Source organism: Cercospora beticola, chromosome 1 (genome assembly GCF_033473495.1).
Source record: "Cercospora beticola chromosome 1, complete sequence".
NCBI lineage: Eukaryota > Fungi > Ascomycota > Dothideomycetes > Mycosphaerellales > Mycosphaerellaceae > Cercospora > Cercospora beticola.
The window spans coordinates 2,549,391-2,563,131 of record NC_088935.1 but is presented as its reverse complement, the minus strand read 5'-3'; the positions used below and the strand labels follow the sequence as shown (position 1 = coordinate 2,563,131).

The 13,741-nt window shown below is 55.6% G+C and overlaps 4 protein-coding genes across 4 annotated transcripts; 1 reads left to right on the top strand and 3 right to left on the bottom strand.

Moving 5' to 3' along the window:
* Positions 1-1,746: 1,746 nt before the first annotated feature.
* On the bottom strand, positions 1,747-4,394 carry RHO25_001002 (uncharacterized protein; the record flags this gene model as incomplete). Its single annotated transcript, XM_023593611.2, has 3 exons — positions 1,747-3,571; positions 3,655-4,265; positions 4,362-4,394. The coding sequence occupies 3 exons, from the start codon at positions 4,392-4,394 to the stop codon at positions 1,747-1,749; spliced, it is 2,469 nt and encodes an 822-aa protein (XP_023458577.1).
* Positions 4,395-6,329: 1,935 nt separating this feature from the next.
* Positions 6,330-7,332, bottom strand: RHO25_001001 (uncharacterized protein; the record flags this gene model as incomplete). Its single annotated transcript, XM_023593610.1, has 3 exons — positions 6,330-6,536; positions 6,594-6,639; positions 6,695-7,332. The coding sequence occupies 3 exons, from the start codon at positions 7,330-7,332 to the stop codon at positions 6,330-6,332; spliced, it is 891 nt and encodes a 296-aa protein (XP_023459778.1).
* A 1,209-nt stretch (positions 7,333-8,541) lies between these two features.
* On the top strand, positions 8,542-10,444 carry RHO25_001000 (uncharacterized protein; the record flags this gene model as incomplete). Its single annotated transcript, XM_023593609.2, has 2 exons — positions 8,542-8,628; positions 8,687-10,444. The coding sequence occupies 2 exons, from the start codon at positions 8,542-8,544 to the stop codon at positions 10,442-10,444; spliced, it is 1,845 nt and encodes a 614-aa protein (XP_023459777.2).
* Positions 10,445-10,536: 92 nt separating this feature from the next.
* Positions 10,537-12,221, bottom strand: RHO25_000999 (uncharacterized protein; the record flags this gene model as incomplete). The annotated part of the gene is made up of 3 exons (XM_023593608.2): positions 10,537-11,798; positions 11,851-12,027; positions 12,083-12,221. 3 exons carry the CDS (start codon positions 12,219-12,221, stop codon positions 10,537-10,539), a joined length of 1,578 nt encoding a protein of 525 aa, XP_023459766.1.
* Positions 12,222-13,741: the final 1,520 nt, after the last annotated feature.

The window sequence follows — 13,741 nt, the reverse complement described above, 5'->3', positions numbered from 1 at the left end:
CTCGAACTGTCTGGCTGCTGTTCATGCAGCCGCCGCTGTGCCGCTAGCAAGAGAAGAAAAAATCATCAAAGCAACGTACCGAACGTGAAGCGGATGAGCGCAAAGGCTCGAGGGAGCAGCGCAGACTCTGTTCGTATGCCTGTGTACCACTATTGCAGAGTGCTGCCAATGACGTGTGTCTAGACAATAGTTTCGAGTCTTCAGGTCCCGCTCGGATGACCAGGGGCGACGAGGCTTTTGCTGGGTCGGAGGGAGCGGAGTCGGACGTCCACTGAGGCTTGCGGGCAGGCGCAGTGAGGACGAGTGACGGGCGAGATTGTGTCGCTGTCGTGATGCGGAGGGGAGGGGGCCCAGTGACAAGAGTGGGCGCGCAAGTGCGTCAGGCGTCGAGGTTTTCACCGCTCGGCGATGGATGAAGTTGCGCAGGCGGGACGGGGGCAGGCAACACGGCGGATGCAGGTCGTCAGTCGTCGAGCACGGGCGGGCGTGTGAAGGTGTGCAGTCGAGGCAGAGGCAATGTTGGTTGAGAGAGCGCGCAAGGGAAGAAGGAGCGGTGCTCGCCAAACAACAACGCCGGCTCGTCTGCCAAGCACAGCGAAAGGAAGGCAGGCAGCTGGGCGGTCGTGCACTCTCCCCTTCACCATCACAGCCCAACCAATATGCAGCCGACGGGGCTCTCTGCGCAATAGCCCGCTCACGGCCACGCGTGCGACGGGCCTGTCTTCGCCGGTACACAGTAGTGCCCTCCCTCACGGCCGTGCATGATGCAGCACCAACTGCTGAGCCAGCAGCAGCGGCAGCAGCGCGCGTCTAGAGCTGCCCCTCGATCGAGCAACGCAACGCAACGCAGAGACGCGGTCGAAACGCAGCTCACTTTTTACCCACGCCACACACAGACACCTCACCCTCGCCGCTGATCATTGCAGCAGACAGAGGCCCGCGCTTCGAGACCGACTAGTGAGGCTATTCTCAGACTCAGCGTTCGACGCCGGGCGTGTGCAACGTCACCTTTGTCGCCGCCATTGTCGGGCCATCAGTAAGCAAGTCGGCTTCGTCAGAACTGACACCGACATTGCGGACGCTGCTGCCGTGGAGCTGTTCGACAGTACATGTCTACCGTCAGCTCTCACATGTGCTCTGGAACAAAGGTGGGGAACCCGTGTCATATCGCATGTCGACCCAAGAAACAATGTCCACGATCGTTCCCAACACGCACGATCTGCACAAGCCGATGTTCCATACTTCAGCTCAAGTACCGGCCAGTCGTTCGCGCCATCCATGAACCACACTTTGTATTTGATTCGAGGAATGCAATGCTACGTATTCAACAGATCCGCTTAACCCCCAGAACGCCGCGCTACAAATGCCATCGTTTAATGCCTCTCCGGCATACGCAACACGAAATCTATATGCCTCGGGAGGCATGCTTCATCCTCTACACGGCTCGCATGCCGCCTTCAACTAAGAAGCGCCTCTGTAAGACAAGAACGCATTAATTCGCTCGCCAAAACCCAGGGGTATTTCTACACCAATGCAACAACCAGACAAAATGCCATCCGAGTAATGGCCACGAGAAGAATGGTCATTACGCTCTCTTTCAAAACCAGGTATCCCGAAACAATGAAGCAACGAAGGGAGAAGATCCAAAAGAAAAACAAATCATAAACGCCAGTGGCCATGCAGTTGCAGTCGTCGAAGAAGTCCGCGGCAACCTTCGATAGAGTCCGAGCGAATGAGCGAGCACCTTCACCCGAGGGTACGTCCCCCAACACTGACGCCTCTTGCGAGCTCTGGCCGGGCGGCGACTGTCGTTCTTGATGAAGGACTGAAGCTTCGATTTCTCGGCTCCTCTGTCACGTTGCTCTCATTCAATGCAGAGAGCCAATTGGGACCCAAATCCTGTTTCAGGGCCTGTATCTTCTGGCGATACAATCCCGATGTTGGCTCAAGACCCTCTGGAGATCTCACGGGTGAATTATTATCATCGGACCATTCCCGAATCTTTGGTGGAGTGGTGGCTGCAAAGCCTGTTTGGACTTTGGGCCGCGCCGCCAGTGCTGTCTGCGCCGGTGGTATCAAATGCATAGTGCGATGTGGTGTCGCTTCCGGGGTCGAGGGTTGATCGCTTTCGGTTGTCGGGGTGTGTGGCATTGGCGGCAGTTCAGTGAGTTCAGGTACTTGAGGCTCCGTGGGAATTTCTTCCAATGCCGATGGAGGCTGTGACACAGCTGCCACAGCCTCCAGTACCCTTTTACGCGGATTCTTCTTTCTTCTCACTGTCGAAGGCGGCCCCATGTCTGACCGAGATCGACGATGGCCCATGTTTGCTGGGGGTTCCGGAACAGGCTCCAGTCCAGCATCAATCGGTAGGTCAGCGACAGAGAGCGGCTCTGGAACTTCATCCTCCGGCAGTGGTCTGACAATGGGTTTGTTTGCAGGTTCTGGGGCGCGGTCTGCAAGATACTTCTTCTCGTGGTATAGTGGGCCCATGGTATCGATCGTAACGTCCTGCATGTGGCCTGGAGTGGATCGGAACAGGTTGAATATTGTAATCCGGTAACTGCTGTGAGTCCTAGTGAAGGGATTTTTGATCACATACAAATCGGTCACGTCCGGCATGCCTGTTAATCGAGCCAATTCTGTAGGATCATGCAGCCGGTTATCCCGCAAATCAAGTCGCTCCAACGAGTACAGACGCTCAATGCCAGCAAGTGAAAGCAGCCTGTTGGAGCGCAAATTGAGAGTGGTGATGGCTGGCAGTGGATTGCGCGAGAGCGAGGCGAGGCTGTCAATCATGCAGTTGCTCAAATTGAGCGCGCGCAGGTGCGTCAAACTTGCCAGGGCTTCAGGGATCTCGGAGAAGAGGTTGCCCGACAAGTCAAGTGACTGCAGCGTGCTCGCTACTGGTGCAAGGCTGCTCACCGTAAGATGCGTGAGCGAGTTCTCTGCTAAGCTGAGATGTCGCAAGAAGCGCCATTTTGAGGAAGGCAAAATGCCCATAGCCAGAAGATCAGAGGAGCTGTGGCGGGGAGTCATTTCATGGTGGCTGGAGCCTGAGCTGCCCGAAGATCTGCGAACATTCGAGGTACCAGGTCGATGTGAACGCGGCTTATTCAGCGACATGTGCCTCGAGGTTGCAGGCCGTGGAGGAGAATTACTCGACTGCCTGACATTCTCCATGAGCTTCGTGCCATCAACTGAGACACCTCTTTCCAACAGAATGGCAGACCCGAGCGATCCCCTTCGGCCGAGCGCTGCAGGAGTGGTAGGATGTGATGCTGCGGAGCCAAAGTCTGGGAATCGTTTTGGACTGGCTGAGAACCAAGACGGACCGGGGGTCGATGGCGTGGTCGGCACCTGCGTTTTGGAAGAGCGTTTGCGCCTCTTCTCGGTGTCATCCAACACAATGTCTCGCAACAACTCTATTGGATCCTCTAGCATGGCATTCTTTACAGTCAGGCTGCGCAATTGCTCTGATAGTCTGTCCCAGCCGTAGAAGGAGCGGAAGTCGAGATCGCAAACCTCGAGTGAACTCACGTTCTTGAAGACGAACAAGGGCACGGCGGTGTCACTAGATGAGGTCGATCAGAGGTTAGTAATGGCTCTCACACAAGTCTGCACGTTTCGAGTAGCCTTTCGGCATGTCGCACTCACAAGGGAAACTCCTCGTAGCCGGCGATAGGACGGGCTTTGTGGTCTGGTGCAAGACGCAATGCTGGGATTTTGGTGAAGCACGAGTACAAGTACTTGAGATCATCACGATGTTGCGCCTTTAATTTCTGCTCTTTGGCTGCCGCATTGTGTCCCGTGAGCGTGGACCACACGGACGACATGCTGGACATGACGCTGCGCACGCTCGAGACAGAGCGCAGCGAGTCGGCGTCCGATTGCTTCCCCCGCAATCGTGGCGGGTGGTTGAGGAAGGACATGTAGCTCGACGCAGGCGCATCATTGTGTAGATTTTCCAGCCGTATCAACATCGGGCCCGGATCAATGCCCAGCTCGGCCTCGAACACGCTGAGCAGATAGTAGAGATGGTGGGGCGTCAGCACGAGCTTCGCGGGCTTGATATTCGCGGTCGAGGAGAAGGACAGGTAGGAGGGGCGCGAGAGCGACTGCGAGAGGGTCATGGTGCTGGATGCGCCGGCCGATGTCTGCGGCCGGCCTGCGGCTCCCTGCTCTTTGCCATGCTTGGTCCTCTGATGCTGCAGCTGCAGCGCGTTCGCAAGGGCCCGTTCATGCGTTGACACGAACGAGGCCAGCTTCTGTAGTCAGTCGTCGTTAGCAGGGCGGCGCTTGGCACGACGATGCAAGGTGCGCCCCGTCATGGCGGACTGGCGGCAGCGGAGGGGGCGACGTACCCGAGTGAACTCTTGTCCATCGGCCGAGTCCATGACACCGCGTATGGCTCATCGAGGGCCAGCAGAGCGGCGACAGAGGGCGAGCGACGAGGCGAGATGTCAGATAGTGGCCGGCACGTGCGAAAGAAGTGTGGTCAAATGAACGGCAGTGAACAGCAGCCGCCGATGCGAGCCCCGGTCAGCTGCTGTGCGCGAAAAGATCTATGGGTGGAGCAACGGCGCATGAAAGTGCGGCTCGGGGGGGAGGTCTGGTGCTTGTCCTCACGTCTGCTGCGCGCAGTGTTATTAGTGTTGTTCAGATAGAGGGGCCGGCTATCGAGCTCTGAACTGAAACTGCCTGCCCTCGCCGTCTCCGATGCGGTCCCATCCCATTGCTGTACTATAGTGCACACGCTCCCGCTGGTCGACACCCGTTGCGCCCTCACGACGGTCACTCGGTCACTCGCCGCATCCTCCGCCACCCAATGCCGGCGTCGTGGGGCATTGCGTGCTGCATCAAATTTTACGCGCATGAATCCGCGACGAGCTGCATGATCAGCAACAAGCGCGCCCAGCGCTCGCTTGTGCCACGATACGAGCGACACGCCCAGGCCCACCACCACCACCGCTGGGCACGACGACGACCTACTCTCCGAGCCTGCCATCTTCCATCACAGCAAGCAGCTCATCGCACACTCGCCCTTGCCTCGCTACAGGCATCATGATGCATCGACGCGTGACTGCACGATCCATGGCTCACGTTCCACCACCCAGCATGACCTGCACTGCATCTGCACCTGCGCGTCTCCCGCCGTGCCACTCCTCCTCCATGTCCGGCCAATCAATTGCGCCGCAGACCAATCAGCGCACGAGAGCTCCCCGCTGCGTCACACCAAAAGCTAACCACCACCGAGCGGTGCCATAGAAGATGCTCACTGGCCTATACATCGCTGGACGGATGCCATTGCTGGTGCGCTTGCCGGATGCGACCGTCGCATACCCAGCGTGTGTGTAGTCCGGATGAACATCGTCTACAAGCTGGTCCTAGGCTACTACAGCGCCATCCGTCACAGCACAGTAGTGTATGCAATCCTTGCGAATGTGCACCGCAGCCTAAAAACGTTTGCCAAGCATACAAGAGCTGGACGATGCCAATCAACATTGATGGCCGGGAGCTGCCTACTGCCGATGACGTCGAGTGCTCAGCTGATACGAAGACGATGGAGAGGTTGTGAGCGCACGAAAAGATCCCCTCGTGTTCTGATCGACCGCAAGGCCTTCCGACGGAACTGCTGCTAAGTCACGATCTGAGCCAAGGCTGCGGCGGTCCGTCTCTCTGGTCAGATCCTGACCCTAGCTGAAGACCCTTGCCAGACCTACTGTAATGCGAAATGAGCATTTAGCCGACCACGCTTATTCTCCATCTGTTCACCAAGGACACTCCGCGCCCCTGGACTCATGCTGCGCCGTTGTCGCGTCCGCCCGGATTACGGTTCTGCAATTCACAGACTGTAGGGACTTGGTAGCAGGAACAAAAGCGACGAGACATCTACATGATGTTGCTGTTTCTTGGGTCGACACGACGATTCCTGTCGTAATAACAATCTCCATCGAGAACAATGCTCAAGAGTAAGGAGAAGCGCAGCATTCCCGAAACTCATTAAAGCGTCATAAGCCAGAGCTATATCTGCGGCTAACATAAACAGTGTTCATACATCCATCCGTGGCAAGAGCAAAGCTCACCGCAAAGATACCACACCGAAGCCCACTCGGAATGTCGGAGAAGAAAGGAGACGCACCGCAAGTCCTAAAAGCAGCAATGATCCATTCCAGCCGGGAGTCGAGGACGGAAGTGCAGTTCCGATTCAGCTCTCGCGGCACGGATTTGATTGCAACTTCAAATCGACCTCCATACTCCACCAGCCATGTTTCGCGGCGAGGTGCTCTTTGGTCTGCTAACACGAAAACGATCGACACCAAACCGGTTCTTCATCTGGCATTTGTACGCATGACGGTAATAGGGTGTCTGCCAGCGATCCAGCCGACCGACATAGACCCACTGACTGCAGCATCCACAAAGTACCTCAAAGCCGACCGCACCTTCAGCGTTTCGGCGAGCTTGCGGGGCTTCAAAAGGTTTGCCTGTCGCGCAAGAAATGCCGTGCTGCGCGAAGCATGTGTCAGTTCATCTTTCGCCTAGACTCATATGCGCGCTGTGTATGACTGCAGAATGGAAGTCGTCTTCCAACTTACCGAGTAGTGCATATGATACCAGTATGCCGAATCCTTGAGCTTATGCCTACGAAAAGACACATTAGTAAATGCCACGAACCGAGATGGTTTGAGGTGCATACCACGAAGAGCAGAACCCGCACCAACCTGCGCGATCCGTGCCGTACCCTCGGACCCATCGTGCGGTATACTCATCTCCGGCGAACCTGGGAGACTGTCGACGTGGCATCAATTCGGCGAGAGGCCCTGGACATGTGGGCTCTGTTCTCCAGCCGCGGGAGTCGCCATTCACGGCGAACTCGGAGCCCGTATCACTGGAGTGATGATAACCACTTGTGTTGAGGAAGTGGCCTGTCTGGCCGTTCACTTCTTGCACCAGTCTCTCGGCTCCAGCTCCATTAGGCGTCGGCACATAGCATGGAGGTGCTCCAGAGGTCGGCCAGTCATGTTGAAGATTTGAGTCGGTTGCAACCTGTGGACTTTCATCGAGTCCAGGACCTTCTGGAGGTATATTTGTGGCACGGACCATGTTCCATGCAGCCGTATCATAGTATGATACTGTCGAAGATGCGGAATGGGTCTGGAGCAGTTCGCCGTGTCGGTATGTGTCTTCGTCAGTGTAATTTTCCGCGGGATGGTGCGACCAGGGAGATTGTCCACTTTCTCGCTGGTCTCGCGAGACCGGACTGGCGTCCCAGGTTTGCCCATGCCAACTTGCCCAGCCGTTCCATTCGCCCCAATTCTCACAAGATGGGCTCATTTGCACTTCGGTGGCAGCAATAGAGCGATAGCAATTGGGTAATTTGGCGAGAGTGACGAGCTACTTCATGGAGTGACTACAAGGCTAATATGGGGCAAAGGTGACCATGTACAGTGCTATCTCTGCTCGAGCTGAAATGCGCATTCATGCAGGTAGATTCCTTGCAACAAGCCTGCCGCTGCAGCAGGCTGAATCGAGGACAGCTCAATCGACGAGCACATCACGTCTTCGAGCTTGCGCTATAAGCCCGAGCAGCGCAATGCTAACTTTCCTGCAAGACAGACGCACTAAACATAGCAGACTAGGGCGGTCCTGAGCGCAGACGCAGTAGCAAACGATGTAAGGGGTGTTTTGGAACAAATTCCATTGGCCAATCTTGAAAGCGAGGTGGTGTAGAGCTTTCGTTGTCCAATGGTCGTCCACCCTGCCTGATGTATTGATTCTTGAAGGAGTCAGAGGACTCCGACTCGCACCCAGATGCGAGTTCGCAAGCCTCCGCTCACTAGACGGTCCGTTCCAGACCTATGCAGGAACGTGCGAGGCAGAGTGGTTCGGCAATCCAGATTCCCTTCAAGGTGTTGTCGCAGCATTCCAAGCTGTTTCGGGGCCGGGCAACTGCCACCCCAACTCAGCTCGCTTTTCCGCGGGCTGCCAGCTCAGACGCACGTTCCAGTGCTGCTGTGCTCAGGTAACGCATGAAGCTGCACGGGCCCGTGATCAAGTCAGAGCAGCCTCCGTATTGTTGAGCCGAGTGCCCTGGCACAGGTGAAGGGCACGCATAGGCACGGCAATTGGCTGCAGTAGGATCGGCATCGCCAACGTAACTCAATTGGGAAAATGCAGTGCTTGAGATGTTTTGGCCTGGGAGGTCCCGTTCATCAACTGTTTAGTTTTCTGCAGAGGCAAGTGCGTGTGGGCCAATAATTCCCTGATGTCGTCTAGACTTTGCTCCTGGCGGGTGCCGAGACTTTGCGCCATCCACGTGGTGCGCCCCAAGCGGAATAGACGTGACTAGCGCGAGCCGCATCTTCGCACCCCCCATCCGTCAGCGACACCCCGTCTCTGCTTGATGGTGCGTTTGACGTGTGGTAGCGTGAAGGCGGTGAAGTCTGCAGGCCGTGCCATGGGCATCGCCTTCTCCACGACAGACAGAGGTGGTGGGCAGAAGGCCTTCTGGGCCCGCTCCTCTGGGCACTCATGGCCACCCCAATGACCGAGGCCGATGTCGACTCCTTGACTCGGGACATCAGTGCTCGCATTGTCGAGGAGTTGCCTTCGGTCATCAGGCGACTATTGGTGCGTATGTCGTCTATTGTGCATTGACGAAAGAGCTTGCAACTGATGTGCGGACAAGACAGAGCAGGATCTGTCGAGCGGGCCACTGCAGTTCCAATGCAGCCTTCTAAGTGGCCACTCTGGGGCATCTCGTCGACAACACACAGTCCGCGTCGCATCTGTCGATATCACGGATGTCGCCACGCCGACAGCTAGCACACCGTCTGGCTTCCAGAGCCCCGTTGTGGCGACTGATACTCACACGGATTCTCCAGGATTGTGCGACAACACCACTAATGGAAGGACTTTCAGGCCGAGAACTACAGACTTATCACCATCAGGCGACGAAAGAGAGCCGAAAAGACGCGCTACTGGCGGCCTGCGAGTGGGAAGATCTGATTCCACCGGCGCCGATGCATCCGAAAGTCAAGGTGCTGTGGCACGAAGGCTCGATAGTGATGCCAGAGTATTTCCTCAGCGGAAGAAACGACTCCCAGAAAATCCGATTCTACAGCCCTCGAGCCTGGACAAATTCATTTTTGGCGTCTGGGAATCCCTATACTCTGCCGTGAAGCTTGACCCAGAAGAAATTGTCGAGCAGTTCCACGCCATCGAGCCTGGCCAGCCGCGTATGCTGCTTCGCAACGATGAAGAAAGCGAGTTGGCTACCCGAAACGACACTGTCGTGCAGAGCATGTTTGGCCGAATGAATGTCCTTGCACGCAAGATTAGCCAAACCAGCAGGACGTGTCGATCTCTAGAGGTGATCGTGCAGGCTCAGTGGGTACAGGCCTTCGACGACCGCGTTGCCGAGCTCGCTACCACCATGACAAAGGAGAAGGCGAAGAAGACTGCCATTTCAGAGGCATGTATAGACTTTGGCTGGACCGAGAAGGAATTACGAAACAAGGTTGCTATTTGGCGCGGCTACCATGACATTAAAAATGCTGGTGGCTGGGCTGCGCTGGTATTCGCGGGCATGGGCTTATACCGGTTTTGCAAGTACAGGGTGTCATTCACAGAAGACACCTTCCAGACATTACGATCACTGCGGCATCGTTTTGAAGTGTCAGCGGACTGTCTCCATCCACGCTGGCGCAGCTTACTGGCAATTGTTGGCGCTCCAGTCGAGCGCAGATACGAAGGTCATCCTCACGGCTGGGTGGTCTGCGGTCCCGGGGACGAAGCAATTCCACTGCCAATCACATATCGCCAGTGGGATCCGAACTTCACGTACACGCACCTGGACGAATCTGTGATTGACGAGGATGCATGGGGACTGTACGATCCACGTACCGTCTCGCCCCTGACTGAACCATCGGCCTACCAATGCCAAATATGCAACGAAAGACAGTCCGACGACCCAAGAGACAACAACTGCACATGTTTTCCGAACCTTTATGGTAGCGCTAAGGCAAAACACATGCCTGTGCAGGTGTACCGAACGCCGAATGGCAAAAACAACGGCCTATTAGCATGTTGTCCATTCGAGCGAGGCGCCGCGATTGGCGAATTCGTTGGCCAGATTACATCCGGAGTTGCAGGCAAGGATGTAATGATAGGACAGACTGATCGGGCCACGTATCAGATCTGGCAAGGAGAGCAAGGGAACTATACTCGCTTCGTCAATCACAGTTGCGCTCCGAATAGCCAGTTTGAACGCTTCGTCTGGCTGGGAACTCAGAGGATTGTTCTCGTCAGCAAAGGGGTTGATGCTGGCGCTGAGATCACTGTCGATTACTCAGACACATATTGGAAAGACCTCAACAAGCGATGTCTTTGCGAAAGTATGAATTGCCGCTATCGAGCGCGTACTGCACAAGTGACTAACGCATGACGGGGAACGACATGCGTAGCAGAACAAAAGCTGCATTAAAGCGGCCATGTCTAGATGGAAAGATCTACATCAGCTATATATAATACAATCCTTTATGCACTCTGCGCTATTGAGCGCGGCTTGAACTTAGTATCAAAGTCCTGCGTAACGAACCATGCGTTCTTCGTCTTCCACTCACGACCTGGCGTAGCCAGCTCCACCTCAAAATTGCGCAAAAATGTCGGCACGAGCTTGTAGATCTCCAGCAGTGAGATGTTCTTCCCAATACACGTTCGGGCACCAGCTCCGAACTGGAACATTGTCGCTTTCATTTCACGGAGTTGATCTGGTTTCGCTTCGAGCCAGCGTTCTGGCCGGAAAGTGTCCACATCACGGCCGAAGACTTCTGGTCTTCTGTGTAGTACCCAAGCATTGCAACCAACGATTGTGCCACCCGGAATGCGCTCGCCGAGGATTTCGATGCCTTGTGGTGGGACGACTCGCTCTAGTATTAGCCCTGGAGCGGGATGCAGCCGGAACGATTCTTGGATCACTGCATCCAGGTAGGGTAGCTTTTGTGCCTCTGCCCAACTGACTTTCCCGTAGTCCCGTTCAGCGATAGTCCCGTTCCGTGCAGCTTCGTCGAGCTCGTCCATCAATTTCTTGTAGGCATGAGAATTTTTCATAAGGTGGTAGAAAACACTGCTTAGGCTGATGGAAGTTGTTTCCGACCCGGCGAAGATCATGCTCGTGCATGACGAAAGGACCTGTCTATCCGTCATGAACTGGGGATGATCGTGCTGAGCTTGTGTAAATTTCATGAGAAGATCCACAGCTTTGCCGGAGCGCTCATCTAATGAGCCATGCTGCTTGATCTTCTCCATTTCTGACGCACGATCCGCGGATTGTTCCAGAGCAAACTTTGTCACAGCAAAGACTTTCTTATCGATGCCCCATTTCTGTAGTTGAAGCTTGATCGGGTTCTTCTGGTAGATGAGATCCAGGAATGGCATTTGCCCAACCGGAGCAGCATATGCCAGGAAGGCGCCGACGAAGCCAACGATACCTTCGACGTCCTGATCTCGCTCCACAAAGCCCAGACGTTTGCTCCATGTCAACTCGCCAATCACGTCGAACGCGAAAAACTGCAGCCACCTCGAGAACCTGCAACTCTCGCCGGTTTCAGCGTAGCGTTTGCGAGTCTGCTCAATGAAGGCATTCATGGTACTGTCGACCAGTGGCTCGTATCCAACGAGAGAAGACATGGCAAAGGCATTGTTGACACATCGTCGATATTTGGCGTGGAAATCTTCATCTTTTGTCGAGAAGAGTGACTGTAAGCGTTCACCCTTCGCCACAGCTTGTTGGACAGGGTCTAGTGTATCATGTAAGCTTTGGTTGCTAGCAGGAGTTGATTGCGTGCTTACAGAAATCCGACTTAGTCATGCCCTTGTTGAGTCCGTAGATGGTCTTGATCGCGCGGGGATCCGCGAAGGAGAGTACATTCGGCCCTAGACGCACAATGTCTCCATGCTTTCGATGTAGCTCAATGTGTGTCCATTCAGCGCGCTCGCCTCGGACGTCGAAATATCGCCACCAGTCCGCTGTTGGGGAAGAGTTAGCTTGCTGCCAGGACTACCAAGAACGGAATGCACATACTGTACGCCGCCAGTCGTGGGCCGGGATACTTATTCAAGCCATTGTTGAATTTGTTTCTGACGAAGTAGAGGACAACGCTCAAGACTAGGACAGATGGCCAGTGAGCCAGCAGGAAGCGAATCACATCGGATGCGAACATGTTGAATGTGCGAGAACAACAGAGTTGCTGACACCGCTGACACGGGCTTCCACGCCCTCATATACCTACACACGGACCAGGAGGGCGTCAGTCTTGCCAGGCGCTATATGGAGCAGCATTGCATATGAACGGCAGATGTCGACGACGCTAGGTATTGGCTAAGCCATATCGCCAGGCCCGCGTGCCCGGCGAGTCGGGTCCAACGGTGCCATGTGCACGCCGTCTTTCGTCAGACGACGATTGTAATCGGGGTGGTGTTCCCTGTTCCGGAATTCATGGCGCTGTTTGAAGGCGAGAGTGAACTGCCGATAGAGTTGGTGCTTTCAATCAGCGTCGGCAGTTGCGTTCAGGCATCATGGGCGAACTGCGGTGCGCTCCGGGGGTCGTGGGGAAGGTGCGAGTGCCATTGGTGCCTGAATTACTGCCTGGTCGAATCGGCTGTCTACTTCATCCGAGCAGCAGCAGCAGCAGAGTTTCTCTCGAACGTGCTGCGTCTCAGATGCGTGCTCTGCGTGCCATTCATCAGCCTCTTGAAGGTCACCTTGATGATCCCAGCTGCCTTCGAGAGCGCCCTCGCCGCTGCGCAATATCGAGGTCCATCAGAGAGTACCGCTCGCAAAAGCTGATGTGTCACGACTTCGCGACCGATTTCGCAATAGCTGCACGATCGCTTGTACTGCAGGACATCCCAAAGGAAGCTGTCCTGCGCGTCGTATACGCTGGCTAGAATCAGCCTGTGGCAGTTCGAATGTGCCGTCGACAGATCGGTGTGTGACTGCGGCATGATTCCTGCTGCAAGGAGAGCCGGCACATTGCACGAAAGAATTTGTCGACCAACCCCCAGCACGGCAACGAGCGCCACTCGAGCTGTTGTTGACGGTGACGGGAGCTGCTATGGCTGCATTTCCGACTTTCCATTGCCCTGGCTTGCTGACAGAGACAGCCCCTCCCTTCCTCGGACTCTTCCGCAGTACCCACTCGCCAACTGCTCCAAGCCGCTATTGGGCATGTCTCAACGACTCTGCTACGGTCAGTGCTTGGAGACGAAAGTGGACTCTCACAGACTCAGGTGACATCAAGTTGGGACCATCGCGCTGCGAAAGGGACTGTGCGAAAAAAAGCTGTCCACAATCAGTCCCGACTCGGCACCTCCGAGCAGTTGCACACCGACACAGTGAGGAATTCGGACTTACCTCCTTGACGTGGTCGCTGTCAAAAGAACCCCGGTCTGCCTCTCCTGCGCAGACTATTTCATGCAGTATTACTATGACGCGTGCGCTCTGCAACTGACCAAGGACCAAAGAATTTCACCCTGCAGCCGGTTGTGTCACAGACGGCTTTCATGCCTCGCACTCTTCCCTGAAAGACGTCACCGACAAGGCAAGATTGCATTATCGGTGGTGGTGGTGGTGCTGGTTGTTTGCAGGGCCGACGCCGTTCTCCACACAGCCAGCCAGCCATGCACCCATTGCATCTCGTCACGAGCTCGCTAAGTCACGGCCAACCGCGCGGATCCGGAT